This window comes from Gossypium raimondii, chromosome 8 (genome assembly GCF_025698545.1).
Source record: "Gossypium raimondii isolate GPD5lz chromosome 8, ASM2569854v1, whole genome shotgun sequence".
NCBI lineage: Eukaryota > Viridiplantae > Streptophyta > Magnoliopsida > Malvales > Malvaceae > Gossypium > Gossypium raimondii.
Window position 1 is genome coordinate 5,783,240 of NC_068572.1, and position 15,620 is coordinate 5,798,859.

Below are 15,620 nucleotides of genomic sequence, written 5' to 3' on the forward strand. Positions count from 1 at the left end.
TGAGAAACTACATTTTGTGATTTATATACCTTACCTATACATGCATACATACAAAGATTAGAAACTTTCAAGTTATAGGTACTGCTTTTCTAGCTGTTATATGTTCTAGGAACAGTTGTTCTTTTACCTTCTATGAACTGTACAACATTCCTTTTCCTATTTCAGACCGTCTTGTGCCGGAACTTTAGCTTTGATTCAGTTCTGAGTTCCAGGAACATGTTTCGGGTCTTCGATTCATTGAGCCTCCTGAACAGCAGGGCCGGTTTGTGGGGAAAGTAAAGACGGTAAGTCTCTAAGACGGTAACCACTGCCCCAGAAAGAGGCAAGTGAAAGACCCATAATAGCCATTGCTATGACAGAGCATGCCGCTGGAACTGCTTGACTGCAACCTCCTAGGAACTGGATTGCCAGAAGCCCTGCCATTGTCGAGCTTTGCATTCCACCGCATAACGATACTGTTCGGCAAACTTCTTCTCTTTGCCTGCGCATAACAATGTGGTATCCCCATATCGGTAACCGGTTATGTGTTGGACGTGGTTAAAGCAATTTTCGGGGAACTTCTAAATACATAGGATGTAATATAGGAGGTTTGAATTACCTGAAAGCAGGAATCTTCAAGATCCAATATCCGATAGCGAATGCCACAGCGTGAAACGCCAAAACCGGAAGAACCAATTGGAGGCCATCTTTTGATAGAATTTGACTCTGATTCAGTGCAAGAGGACTACCGATGCACAAGGATGTGCAGATCATAGCAACAAAAGGCATCACAGGTCGGAGGATAGTAACTATCGGTTTTGCATACGTATTAAGCACAAGCCCAAGTGCGACCGGAACAAGAACCACCTAACACGAACAACCGAGCTAACATTTTACATTTTTGCACCATAAAACAAGAATGCTAACTCCAGAACGCACATCGGTTTAATCTACACATTACCTGTAAAATTGACTTCGACATCATTACTGCATCAACTGGAACAACGGATCCAATGAGGAGGCCAGTTAAAAGGGGTGTGAGGAGCACCGATGCAATGGTAGTAAAGCTAGTGAGAAGAATACTCACTGCAACATCTCCTTTGCTTAAAAAGCTAGCATAGCTAGACAACTGAGCCCCTGCAACACACGATGTGAGTATAAAACCGGCATAAAACATTGGAGACATGCCGAAAGCCTTTGCAATTAGAACCCCGAGACCCGGTTTGAGCATATACTGTACGATAAGTCCAACAGATAGTGGTAATGGTCTGTAGTGAAACAAAAACATAAAAAACTTGAGAAAAACGTCTCAAATGAAGTGATAGCAGCAAAATTAGAAACTATATATAATACACATATATATATACATACAGTTATACCTTTTGACTGCAAGTGCAAAATCATCCAAGGAAAGCTTAATTCCAATTGACAACATAATCCCACCAAGAGCAGGAGCATATAATTCCTTAGATACCCTGCATAATAGTTTTATTTATTAATTCCAGAATCTTTGTCCATTGTCTAATAAACTATTAAGCATTTCTGGTTCCAAAGCGAAAGCCAACTTTGAAAGAAAAAAATAATGAGAACTTGACAAAAATATAAAAAAAAAAAAACCTGTCAAAAAGTGGGGCAAAAATAGTAATGAATAACCAAGATATATATATATAAACTATCTCGAAGACTTGAATTAGACAATTATTCTCATATTGGGACTCTAAATTTTTTTTGGGTCTTTTTTAATTATTGAACTTAGTAATTGTTTCACATTTAACTTATCTTTAAGAAGAACTAACTTAGATCAGGAGTGATATCAGTTTGATTCAGCTGGGTTTGAAATTTTTGAACTGTTCATAATTCGATTCTCGACTTTTTGTATTAATTTTTATTTTGAAATTTTAGACTTATTTTAACAAAATGAGCTTTGCTTTATTTTATAATTGTTGAAGATTATTTGACAAAATTTCAAAATCCTTTTATAAATACTTTTAAAAAATTATTTTTCAACAATTTTAAATTATTTTCACTATAAAATTTTTGTTTTATATCATAAAATTAAAATTAATTATATATTAAATAAAAATAAACTTCATTCTATTTTAAATTTACATTCTATTAACAATCCAAACACTTCGATTCTAGTCGGTTTTGATTTTTAAATTTTCTTACTCAACATTAAGTTTGAGCAAAAAAAAAAATCAAAACTGAGAACAATTGCCTATTATGACTAACTTGAAAATATTCATCTCATTACGAAACCATGGTCAAATTTAAGCCGCATTGACCCAAATAATAGAGATAAAATATCATTTAGTTCTAAACTTTATAATATTTTAAAATTTTCAATTTAATCCCTAAATTTGAATTCCATTAAAGATGTGATGGGTGATACCAAAATTTATATAGAATTTTAAAAGTCTACAAAATACAAAAAAATATTAAGAAATTATAAAAATATATATAATTTTCAAGTCTTAGAGTGTCTGGAGAATCCAAATTTAGGGACTAAATTATGAAAATCAACCAAATTAAGGGACTAGACAAAAAAATCAAGGATTAAAGTGTAAAATATTGGCAAGTTGATGTGGTAAATGCTGCTTTATCCCAAAATAATATGCTTTCATGTATTGAAACTGCAGTTCTTCAAAAGGACTCAATTATATAAAAATAAGAGAGATTTCCCAACAACGGATTCAGATTCAGAGTACAGAGTAAAACAAAACAGTGGAATTTACAGTGCACACACACACACACAAAACGAAAACCCAGAAAGTTTAAAGAAAACAATCATTAAAAAACTGATTAAAATCCAAAAAGAAAAAAAAAACAATAAGAAGTTTACCAAGTGAAAGTGGAGGGTTGAACAAGAGAAGCAACAGCAGTGGCAGCGACGACGAAAGGAAGCATCGCTGACAAAGCCCGAGACAAATCACCTTTCGTTGCCCCACCATCTGTCTTATTTCCAATCGAGACCCTTTGCGACCCAATTCCTCGTACGTACGGCGTCGTCGAACAGGCGAATACCAACAACCTTCGTCCATTACCTTTTCTGCCGACGTCGACACCACCCTTCCTCCTACACGGAATCGAACCAATTCTCGAATAACAACACGGCGTCACTTGTTTCGAACAGATTGAGAGCTGCTTCCATGTGGGGACTGCGAGAGAAAGAAAAGGAGTGATCGACGTCATTGTGGTGGATTGATGTCTTCTTCACTATTTAACGCCGGCGCCGGAGATATGTGGTGGCCCGCCGGGGAGGTTTTAGAAATGGAAGGGTGGCGAAAACGAAATCAAAGGAGGTGATGGATTTGGTTTTTTTATGGAATATGTAGTTTGGGAATTTTAGAGTGTCCTGATAGTGTAGTTTAAATTGGACGGTCATGATGAAGTCAAAGTCATTTTGTGATATTTGCAATGGAGTCCTTCAACAGTTACACATTTCTACTATCTTCCCAATTATTTTTCTTTTATCTCATAAATAATCATTATGGTTTGACAAATAAGTAATATTATTTTTTCTTGAATGAAATTTATTGGGTACAATAATTAAGAAATTATTTTCTAAAATGGATAATTTTATTAATTTGCATACTCTTACCCTTTATACATCTCTAATTTCCCTTTAATTACAAATTATTAAACTTATTCGCTTTAATTAAATTATTTTAATTTCCACCATTCACTTCCTTTCAAAACTAATTTTCTAAAAGTTAATTAACTTTGCTGACATGACATGCATGGATTGCCACGTGAAAATATGTCAACATTTAATTAATTTTAAAAAATATATTTTTATACTTTTTAATGATTTTGAATTTTTAAAAACTATTTCTTAAATTTTGTAAATTTTAAAAATTAAAAAATAATAAAATGTTAATATGTCATCCATGTGGTGTTTCATGTGTATATCACGTCATCAAAATGGAAAAATGTTATTTTCATCCATTTTGGAGTGATTTGACAAGAAAATACAAATTTAAGGGCTCAAAAGATAAAAAATAAATGAATGGTTAAAATAATTTTTTAAAGTTGGAGGTATAAAAAATCATTATGCCAATAATATTACTAAACCATCACAGTTTTAAAGTTTGAGATTAATAAAAAATACATATATATTTTTAAAATAATAAAATGGGAAGATTAATAAAACATAAAACATGGTTTATCGTAAAAAAAATTATGGCTGGTAGCAAGATAAATTCATTTTAATATATTTATTTTGGCTAATTATCGAATAAAATACTATTAAATTTGGGTTTTTTTATCAGGAATGAAGTTGGTGTGCTAAATTTAAACTCTTACAAAAAGAGGACTAAATTGGAACAAAAAGTAAAGAGGAGGGCTTGATTGAAAGATTAAAGATTTAAAGTTAGCTGGATAAAAATTAAAGGGTTGAAGATTTAAAAAAAGTGGCTGGATAAAGATTGAAGGGTTTTTGATATTGTTAAAATTTTGTAATTAGTTGAATTTAATTTCTAGTTTAAACTTGATTTTTAACTTTTTGATTTATTTAGTGATAATATGTAGAAAAAATCTAGCTAAATTTTAACACTAGAAATATGTATAAATATTTAGTGGCTACAGCCAACTAAACACACACTTTGGCTTTTGGCATTTAATAAATTCTTTATTTTTTTCCTTCTTGCGTCAGACTCTATCCTGACACGTGGTTGGAAATTCGACAAGGGTCGATTTGTAAGTGATATCGGTATCGATTACGAGAGGAAGAGTTGGCGGTTGAAGGGATCCTCGATTGCTATAACCAGCTTATCGCTTGAATGGAAAATTTATTTTAAGGAGTAATTCAAGATTGGAGTATACCGAGACTAACGCTAAGCTTAAAATTATTTTATTTACCAATTTACTTTATTTGTTTAAATTTATTTTTGAAATTTTGATTTTGATTTTATTTTATTTTATTACACTTCGTATTTCCTTATTTTATTATCTTTATCAATTTAAACCCCTCATTTTATTTTTTTCAGCATTGCTACGTAAAGGTCATGGGCATGACTGTGATCGCGACAACGAATCTGATCACAAGAAAAGATGAAATTAGATAACCAGTTCCTGTGGATTCGACTCTACTGCTCTATATTTCAATTTGTTGTTATATTTATCGTAGGAATTGATATTTGGTGGTTTCGACGCCCATCAATAGCCAATATATATTTAGTTTGATATATATATATATATATATCAATTATCACCATATTAAAGTTTTATAAAAATATAAAATGTTTTTGACATGGCACACAAGACGAACGTATGAATTGTCATTAGAGTAAAGGATCTAAATGAATTAAACACAAAAAGGTAAGGGGAAAAGAAATATATGCTTGAACTCAAGGGCATATGGAAATAAATAATCCTATTATATGATACCTGAGGAAACTTGTCGAACATAATAAGTGGAGGGTGGGAATTTGGTGGACAGGTGTTAGAAAATGATTGAATTTGAGTATGGAATGTTGTTTGAAAGGTTTGAGTCTATCAAGGCTCTGCATGTCCATGCATGTCAACTAACATCATATCAATCCACCACGTGTCTTATGTCATGTTTCCTTATATTCTAGAATTATCCATTTCGATGTGTTTGGGGTTAATTCTAAAAATAGTCACTGTTTGGTAAAATTTATATTTTGATTATTACAATTTAATTTATTACAATTTGATTATTAATATTATCAATTTATAATATTTTGGTCATTGAAACGTAAGCCTGTTTATGGGTATGGTTTGGGCCAGATCCGACCCATTTTGAGACAAAATGAGGCTTAGAAATTAGGCTTTGATAAAAAATTAGGGCCCGGACTTGAACATTTAAGGTTTGGGCCCTACTTGACTCATTATTAAGTTTGCTACACTTTATATTATATTATTTTTATATATTATATAATTTAGAACACATTAAAAAAATAAACATATACTTAATATATAATACTACTCTAATGGAAATATTAAAATAATGTTAAGATAACTATATAAAAAATTTTGATTAATAAAAAAAATAAAATTATTAAATATTAAAATAATATAAATATTTTAAAATAAATTAAAAATAATATGGGCGGGAATATATATATATATATATATATATATATATATTTGCAAATTTAGGCCAATTTGGGTAAAATTTTAAACTCATATTTCGGGTTTTGTCAGACTTGGACAAATATAAAGTATATTAATATTATAATTAGATCAGACTCAAATTTAACCCGACCCAACTGATAAACACCTCTATTGAATCATTTCGGTGTTAGAAATGTTTTGAAAATCACACGTGACCCAATTAATGCTGATGTGACTATAATTTAAAGAGGTTTTTTCTTAAATTTTGAACAATTCTCTCCATTTTTTTTTCCTTTCTTCTGATTCTTCTCTCGTCGAAATTCACAACCAAATTCTTCTTCTCTTTCTCCTTTCCCTATTACTTTGGATTTCGAAATTATTATTTTTTAACAATTACCTAAAAGCAAAATTTATTAAATAAACATTGTTATAGAATTTTTTGTTTTCTATAAGTTAAAACACATTGTAGTCTTATTTTTTTCATAAAGTGTAGAGATATCCACTTAAATTGGAGTGAAATTATCGTAACACAAGTTCTAAAACTACTCATAGTCCATCTCTAACTCATAAATAAGATGATAATACGCTTCAGCGCACTTAAACTCATGTCCTCATATATTGGTAACAACTCATGCCAATCGAACTAAACCTCAATTTGCAACTTAATTATGATAGTTTATTTATATAATTTATCGTTGTTTATTTCAGAGAATTTGATTTGTTTTTAATATGAAAAGAAAAGTAAAACTAAATTTTATAATATAAATCTTCGAGTTCTATGTTCTACTTAATACGACTTCACGTTCTGAACAAGTTTAAGAAAACTGAATTTTTTAATAGTTTGAGTCTTTTTTTAAAGGCTTAATGGTAAATTTGACCACTAACATTTGCATGTTTTGTCAAAATAATTCTAATTGTATTTTTGAGCTTTTTTTGCCATCAACCTTTATAATAATATAAGTTATTATAAATTATTAATGTTTGTGTCGATTTGGTTTTTTGTAGTAATGTAAGTTATTATAAATTTATAATATTTTTATTTAAGATAAAAATGGAATATTTTTTCAAAAAATAAAACCATATAAAAAACAATAAGTAATATTAATCAATTATTTTCATAAAAATCAATCAAATAAATTCAAGTTCGCGCCTTAGCATAATATCAAAATTCAAAATTTATAAAAATAAATTATTTTCCTAAAACATTCAATAAACATTTTTAAAAATAAAATATACTTAACGATGAATACAATAAAGTAGTATGAAAATAAAACGAATTTTTGAATATAAAATTTTAAATTCCACGATATTACATTCTTTATTATAACATCTTGAAACTATTAAGGAATATAAAATTATGGGATGGTCGAAATGTTAAGAATCTAAATACAGTTATCTTATTCTGGAGTGTAATATTATGAGCCATAATATAAAATTCGACAAACCAAGCACCCCTTAAGTTATTCAAGCATATTTTATCAAAGAGAAAGTTACTAGTGTATGATTTATTTATGAGTTAATATTTAGTATACTAGGAATATAATTCTTTAACACCACAACACAGTTCAAAAACTTTATGCGTCTCAATTAGGGTACTTGAACTGCCAAAATGCATAAAAAAGGCTACGGGCGGATCTAGGGGCTGGCAGGGGCCCCGACCCCCTAAAATAATTTTTTTCCGTTTAGACCCTTTATAATTTATAAAATTTTAAATTAGTAATGGTAAAATTTCACTTTGCCCCCTCCCAAAGTGATAAAAATTTGATTTAATCCTCTAAAAATTATAAAGATCTAGGTTATTAAAACGACGAAATTGTATTTTTTATCATAAAAATATATAATTTAATTTCGCCCAGCCAAAAAAAGTTTGACTTTGCCCCTAAACCCTAAGTCGTATTTCTGGATCCGCCACTGAAAAACTCTCTTTGGCTATTAAAGTTAGTCGCCCCTAATTTTTTCAGTTAAAGTCACCACGTGTCACAATCACGACAAGTGGGAAAAAGATCAAAATTAAAAATTAATAAAAGTTGTAAAAGTTATTAAATTTTAAAAAAATATATAAAATATTTAAAACTTGTTAAAAATTAGAAAAATATAAAAATCGTAAAAAAATTATAAAATTTTATTAAAAATTATAAAATATATAGAAATATATAAAAAATTTAGAAAATTATATAAAGTTGTAAGAACTAAATAAAAAAATGTAAAGAAATATAAAATTCGTAAAAAAAAATACAAAATTTATCGTACCAAAAAAAACATTTTATAATTTTTCTATAACTTTAACGGTCAAAGGGTCACTTTTAGTGGTGGATCCAAAAATATGACTTAGGGGGTAGGGGCGAAGTCAAACTTTTTTTTGGGTGGTCGAAATTAAATTATATATTTATGATAGTAAAAATACAATTTTACCATTTTAATACCTTATAACTTTACAATTTTTAGAGGACTAAATTAAATTTTTTATCATTTTTGGGGGTCAAAGTACAATTTTACCATTACTAATTTAAAATTTTATAAATTATAAAGAGCTTAAATAGAAAATTTTCCATTTTAAGGGGGTTGAGGCCCCTACCAGCCCCCTAGATTCACCCCTGGCCTTTTTGATGCATTTTAGCAGTTCAAGTATCTAATTGAGTGGAAAAAAAAAAGCAGGGGCTTAATTGTTTGTTTTTGAAAAAGTTTGAAGGCATTTTTTTTTATGAATTTTAGCAATTGAAGTACCCAATTGAGTGCAAAAAAAAAGCAATGGCTTAATTGCTTTCTTTGAAAAAGTTTGAGATATTTTATGCATTTTAAAAGTTAAAATACCCAATTGAGTGTAAAAATATTAATTTTTTTAAATTAAAATTAATTTTTTACAACTTATTTAAGCCTATATTATATTTAAAATGAACAAATTGTAATATATATATATTTTTATTAATTGAAATGATTATAAAACCCAATATTTTTATTTTGGATTAAGATTATAAAACATATTATATTTTTTAAATGTTAGTGTTGGTCATCTATTGGCCAAAACCCAATTTTTTTTAATATTGGTATAAATATATACTAGTATGATACGGTGTCGATACCCTAATGTCAGCCATTGAATTCTCAAAATAAAAAAAATCAATATTTTAAAGCCTGACACAATTATCAGGCAATTATTAGATCAAATATAAGGGAATGTCGGCTATTAGATTCCCATAACCCAAATTAACTATTCATTTCAGGTCATTTAGATGAATGTTTTTGAACTATGATTATTTTTATAAATATTAAATTTTTTTTTTTGGATAAGATAGGTAAAATAGCTGAAAAAATTAAATGGAAATACTGTTAGGGATTCCCCTTTCATTAATATCCGCCTTCTCAGGATGATGTTTCCCTTTCTCCTTAGACGTTGGAGGCATAGATTTTGATGTATCAGGGTACAAGAGCTTGTACGGAATCTTTGCATTTCCCCACCTATTCATTAAAAGATATTCTTTATTCCTCTCCTTTATATTTCGCTCTATTGCTTTAAGGTTTTCCCTGAATTCTTTAAACTTTTTCTGAATTATATCCTGATCCTCAATCAATGGCCACTCTTTTTGGGGTGATGTTTGACCCAAATGAACCTCATCTGATGTATGTCGTGACAGAAGATCCATTACCGCAATTGCCAGCTTCATTTGGAACTTATCAGGTAACATCTCCTCCAAGAACTTCATGATATCCTTATCACTCATTTTTTCCAGTACTTCGTCTGTTGGGAGGAATTTTCTCAATAACATGGGACGATTTGGTGGCCAACCCCCGTATCCATACTGTCCGAAGTTCACTGCTGCATGCAATCCTGAAGAGATCCATATGAGAGTTGTCAGAGCTTTTACGAGGCTTTCGAATGTATTAATGTCGTACCACCCCTCCTTTCGATCTTTATGTCCTCTCGTTTTGATTTCATTCCACCATTCTTGTATTTCCTCATCTTCCATCACATCATTGTTGTTATGGTAGAAAATATTGCAGTATTTTGTCACCCATGTTTCAATGGCGGTCCATATCTCAATTCCATCTTTTGCATATGGATAGTCTTCTAAAACCAGCTCCACCTCAGCGTCAACCTCAAACATCTCCTGTTCTGCACCTGTCGCCGCCTTGTTGCTTGATTTGTCTCTCTCGACATGCTCCATTGGCCCCGACACAACCTCATCTCTGACTCGGGGTTTCGCCATACCTCTGAAAATGTTATGGTCCTCATCGTTAGTTGTACAACTTGGAGCATTTAAAGGAAGTGAATCCATTCGATTCTAATGGATTCAAGAAATACCAACCTTTCGAGAAGGTCTTCAGGAAGAGCCTGCTTATCAAATCTCCATTCTTTATACAAGTGAGAAGACAATTCCATGGAGTATTCACCAGTAAAAAGAAGAGTCTCCAGAATCCCTCCAGCATTAAGGAAGATGGCTCGAGCCAATGCATTTATATGCAGTGTGTCTTTGAAATGAGGATCCAATAGCCTATGGATCGGATGCATTACGCTCAACCGTCTTCTTGTCGCAATTATGAATGGCTCAACTACAGCATGTGTCTGCAACCTTGATTTGGATGCATGGCAAAAGCAAAACAAAAGCAATTAATAGGGTTAGTTTAATGAAGGTTAAAGCAATTAATGATTACTACTTACCAATGGCTAACTAACTGGTGGTAAGCTGTATCGTTGGATGCAACGTGAAATTTTGCAAACTCCCATAGTGGAGTCTCTTGTGGAACCACCAATCTAGTAGAGCCACCAGACAAGCTTAGTTCTATTGCTACTGGTTGAAGCATTTCGAACGATGAGTCCGGTGCTATTAGTATTGTTCGAGTTGCGTAAGCACAAACACCTTTCCCATTTATCATTGTCAGAAATTGCTCAAGGTAATGATGATCCAAGATGAATACCCTATCGTTTACCAGTGCCTGCCATATAGTGTTGTGTATGTATTCATAAAGTAGTTAATTTGAAAGGAAAAGAAATACATAAACTTGTTTTCTTTTTCACCTTAAACAAATCTTCCAATTTCTGCGGGTTCGACTTCATTTCCTGTAGAACAAGCAACGTTTAAAATATTGGATTGGAAGCTCAAACATTATATGTTATAAACCTAAGAAAGAGATTGCTCAAGGTAATGGTGATCCAAGATGAATGCCCTATTGGCTTCCATTGCCTGCCATATAGTGTTATGTATGTATTCTTAAAGTAGTTAATTTGAAAGGAAAAGAAATACATAAACTTGTTTTCTTTTTCACCTTAAACAAATCTCCCCATTTCTGCGGGTTCGATTTCATTTCCTGTAGAACCAGCAACTTTTAAAATATTGGATTGTAAGCTCAAACATTGTATGTTATAAACCTAGGAAAGAGATTGCTCAAGGTAATGGTGATCCAAGATGAATGCCCTATTGGCTTCCATTGCCTGCCATATAGTGTTATGTATGTATTCTTAAAGTAGTTAATTTGAAAGGAAAAGAAATACATAAACTTGTTTTCTTTTTCACCTTAAACAAATCTCCCCATTTCTGCGGGTTCGATTTCATTTCCTGTAGAACCAGCAACGTTTAAAATATTGGATTGTAAGCTCAAACAGTATATGTTATAAACCTAGGAAAGAGATTGCTCAAGGTAATGGTGATCCAAGATGAATGCCCTATTGGCTTCCATTGCCTGCCATATAGTGTTATGTATGTATTCATAAAGTAGTTAATTTGGAAGGAAAAGAAATACATAAACTTGTTTTCTTTTTCACCTTAAACAAATCTCCCCATTTCTGCGGGTTCGACTTCATTTCCTGTAGAACCAGCAACGTTTAAAATATTGGATTGTAAGCTCAAACATTATATATTATAAACCTAGGAAAGAGATTGCTCAAGGTAATGGTGATCCAAGATGAATGCCCTATTGGCTTCCATTGCCTGCCATATAGTGTTATGTATGTATTCTTAAAGTGGTTAATTTGAAAGGAAAAGAGATACATATCTCTGCAAAATGATCTTGAACAAACTAGTTTTCTTTTTTATACCTTTAGCACACCATCTTCAGGTGACTTACAATCATAATACAAAATTTTATACCAAATTTCCTGTAGAAGTGAGAGATCCTCCTCCTGCAACGTTTATAATAATGTTAAGAGTTTCCAATTGATCTTGAACAATCTAGTTTTCTTTTTTATAATAATGTAGAAGTGAGAGATCCTCCTCCTGCAAATTGATCTTGAACAATCTAGTTTTCTTTTTTATACCTCTGGCACACCATCTTTAGATAACTCAGCATAACCCGACATTTTACACCAAATTTCCAATGGAAGTAAGCCCTCCCCCTGCAACGTTTATAATAATGTTAGAGTTTCCAATCTATTAATTCTTAAGGCTCAAATATTATATATTATAAACCTAGGAAAGAGATACCATCACCTGCCACTTGCACTTCCGGATTCGAACAGGATTTGTTCCTGCAAGCATTTGGCGACCAAACTCCTTGTCCTCAGCCCAAGCGAATTTATCCTCTTACAACAACAAACAAAGTAAAGAACATTAATCATAAACATAAATCGTTTCAATTAACGTATCTTTATTCATATATTGTGTTTATTGTGATTGCAAACCTCGTGATAAATAGAAAAAACATCTATAGCAGCTATAAGTTCATGTTTCCCACCTGCTATAATTGAAGGGAATTGAGCACCGACATGTTGTCCTTTGAGAGCAAGAGTGGCAACAACTTGGTTAAGAATTTCCTTGGGTACCAATTTTTCTAGCCGCTGCTTGTCCGAATTATTCAGTTCTTCCACTTCTTTGTCTGCATAAAAGCCTATAATGTCTTCAAAAATGTCTTGTTCCTCACTTGGATCTGACCTGCTGGGACCTCCATGAGAAGATGGTAATTTTAGCTTTCTACAGAAATCTATTATGGATCGAATGAATCTAACATCTTTCTTCGATATCGCTGCCTTGGGTACAAGGAAATGTGCAACTCTGGTGACGAAGTCGGGACATTCTCGATTCCACAAGGGTGGGAGCGTTGCGCAAGAAATCGAATAAGAGCCTCGACGAAGTTGTTTTTCAGTTCTTGTAGTTTTTCGTCGCTCATCGGGTGGAACATAAAACTGGAAGCAGCTTGCTGGTCCTGACTCCCTTGAATGGTCTATTTCACATACAACCAAATATATCAAATGAAAGCAATTCAATGAAAAATAAATACTTAGACAAATTTAAATTTAGATATTCTATTTATATGTACCGTGTTGGCAATTAGGATGGCCCGTTTTCAACCGACGTGGGTATGGAAATTTAGTGGAACCACCCAACACAGGTCTAACATACAGTCGACCATTTTCAGGATCTCCAAGATTGTTATAGACATCATAATCATAAATTTGATCCCATGGGTTCCATTCACCCTTCAGTCTTGGGGCTTGCAGTTTCTGAAGTTCTTTTTTTCTCAATTCTATTAAACCCTCTAGCGTTTTCTTCGGAAGATATAACTGTTAGAAGTACAACACTTCCAATCAGAATAAAATATTACATGCATTGAAGTACATATAATTTAATTACTAAGTTATCTCAATTATAAATATGTAAGTACGTTAGCATACTTGATCTGAGAAGAAAATCCGTTTAAATCCGGTTTTGGTGATGGGGTAAACCCAAGAACCGCAATAAAAATGAAACTTTCGTTCCTCGAGAATATCTGGATGCTTAATGTAATGCAATATGACGGATTTGAGGAAAAACTCATGCTTCTTATCTCTATTTTCAACAACAAAAGCCCCTGGAATCCCGAAATCTCGCGTCACCTCGAACTTCAATTTGAATTTAATCACTTTCATGGGCACCTTGAAGACTTCATGTTTTTTCCTTTCCGGCTCTTTCCCTTTCATCACATATGCATTCTCACTTTCAATCCCTTTTCTCGTGGCTGCAATATACACATATATATTCGTATAACTATAAACTAGAATCAAATTATTACACTATGCAAATAAAAAAATAATTTGATAATCGAAATATATTTAGAGCTAAATCAAAATAAATTATGTGATTTAATAAAATAAAAAATAAAAATTAAATCAAAATATTTTAGTTTTTTTTTTTAAAGTAATATAGCCATGTTTGGATACGGTATGACAATGCATTGTATATACTTACTTGGATCCATCTTTTGGCTGTAAAGCCGAACAGCAACAGATAATCCAGAGGCACAGAGGGAGAACCAAGGACTGCGATCGATCTCAAATTCTCCTTGGATAATATATTTTTGAGGGTCATGGCGATGGCAACATGCTTGTAGTAATCCACAACAACCCGCGGTTTCTACCATAATTTGTTGCCTCCTTTTTCAGTTTCTAAGGCTTTTTCTTTCGTATTTTTTTTCTTTTAATCCTGTAAAAAAGATCGCCACCTGTTTGATGAATAGCATACAAGATATTTTAGCAAAGCTATGGAACCTAATCCGAGGTGCAGGAGAGCGCAAATATATAATGCTTGCAGTAGGAGATCATTTTTCATGGTGACGCGATCGAGTTGAAGGAGCTAGCGAGCTAGCCCCATTAGTATGTGGAATGTTCTTGGGTTTAGTTGGGAGGTTAAGCTTTGACCCCAAATTAGATTCCCCCACCCTCGTGTTTTCTGCTTGCTTTCCTCACTGTTTAAAATCTTGGTTTCGTTTTACTGTTTGATCTTCACTAACAATAAAATAGATATGTATTTTACATTTTAAAATTTAAATGAACTTTTTTTTACTGGTCCTTCCAAGCTTTCTTTATCGCTTTATCCTTACAAATAAAATCTTCCCTTAAGGCTTAAGTTGACGGGTTTGGAACTAGAGAATGTGAAAGACACAGTCAGTGGTGGTTCAATTAAACACCTCCATGAAAAAGGCAGTATTGCATCAATAAAAATTACATTCTTGGCACTTGGCAACTTAATGTGCATCAATAAATTTTTTTTTGGGTATTTATAATTATTGAATTTAATAATTGTTTCACATTTAATTTGGATTAGGAGCTATATCGGTTTAATTCAATCGTTTTAAATTTTTGAACTGTTCATAATTCGGTTCTTGATTTTTGTATTAATTTTTATTTTAAAATTTTAGGCTTATTTTAACAAAATAAGCTTTATTTTATTTTATGGTTTTTGAATATTATTTCACAAAATTCAAAATCCTTTTATAAATACTTAAAAAATCAATTTTCAACTGTTTTTAAATTATTTTCACTATAAAATGTTTTTTTATATTATAAAATTACTGTTTTTAAATAAACACTTGATTCAAGTCGATTTTTATTTTTGAATTTTCCTTGCTCAACATTAAGTTGAATTGACCCAAATAATAGAGATAAAATACCATTTAGTTCTAAACTTGATAATTTTATCCTTACAAAATTTTTATCCACTCAGTTTCAAAACTTGACAACTTTTCAATTTAATCCCTAAATTTGAATTGCATTAAAGGCTGTGATACCAAATTTATATAGAATTTTGAAAGTCTACAAAATACAAAAACTATTAAGAAATTATAAAAATATATAAAATTTTCAAGTCTTAGAGTGT

At 31.5% G+C, this 15,620-nt stretch overlaps 1 protein-coding gene and 1 pseudogene across 2 annotated transcripts in view; both read right to left on the reverse strand.

Moving 5' to 3' along the window:
* LOC105790507 (probable sodium/metabolite cotransporter BASS3, chloroplastic) overlaps positions 1 to 15,620 on the reverse strand; it is a 16,463-nt gene continuing 843 nt past the window's right edge. Inside the window, exons 1-5 of one of the 2 annotated variants that reach the window (XM_012618143.2) lie at positions 2,822 to 3,296; positions 1,359 to 1,454; positions 941 to 1,247; positions 599 to 846; positions 1 to 481 (exon numbers count right to left, since the gene is read on the reverse strand). In XM_012618143.2, the coding sequence (XP_012473597.1) occupies positions 235 to 481; positions 599 to 846; positions 941 to 1,247; positions 1,359 to 1,454; positions 2,822 to 3,171 (1,248 nt within the window). In that variant the 5' untranslated portion in view covers positions 3,172 to 3,296 and the 3' untranslated portion in view covers positions 1 to 234. Of the gene's footprint in view, positions 482 to 598; positions 847 to 940; positions 1,248 to 1,358; positions 1,455 to 2,821; positions 3,297 to 15,620 lie in introns of those variants that run through there. The other variant, XM_052635363.1, reaches the window with a different exon arrangement.
* Positions 9,288 to 15,620, reverse strand: part of LOC128043129 (linoleate 9S-lipoxygenase A-like) — a 19,927-nt pseudogene continuing 13,594 nt past the window's right edge.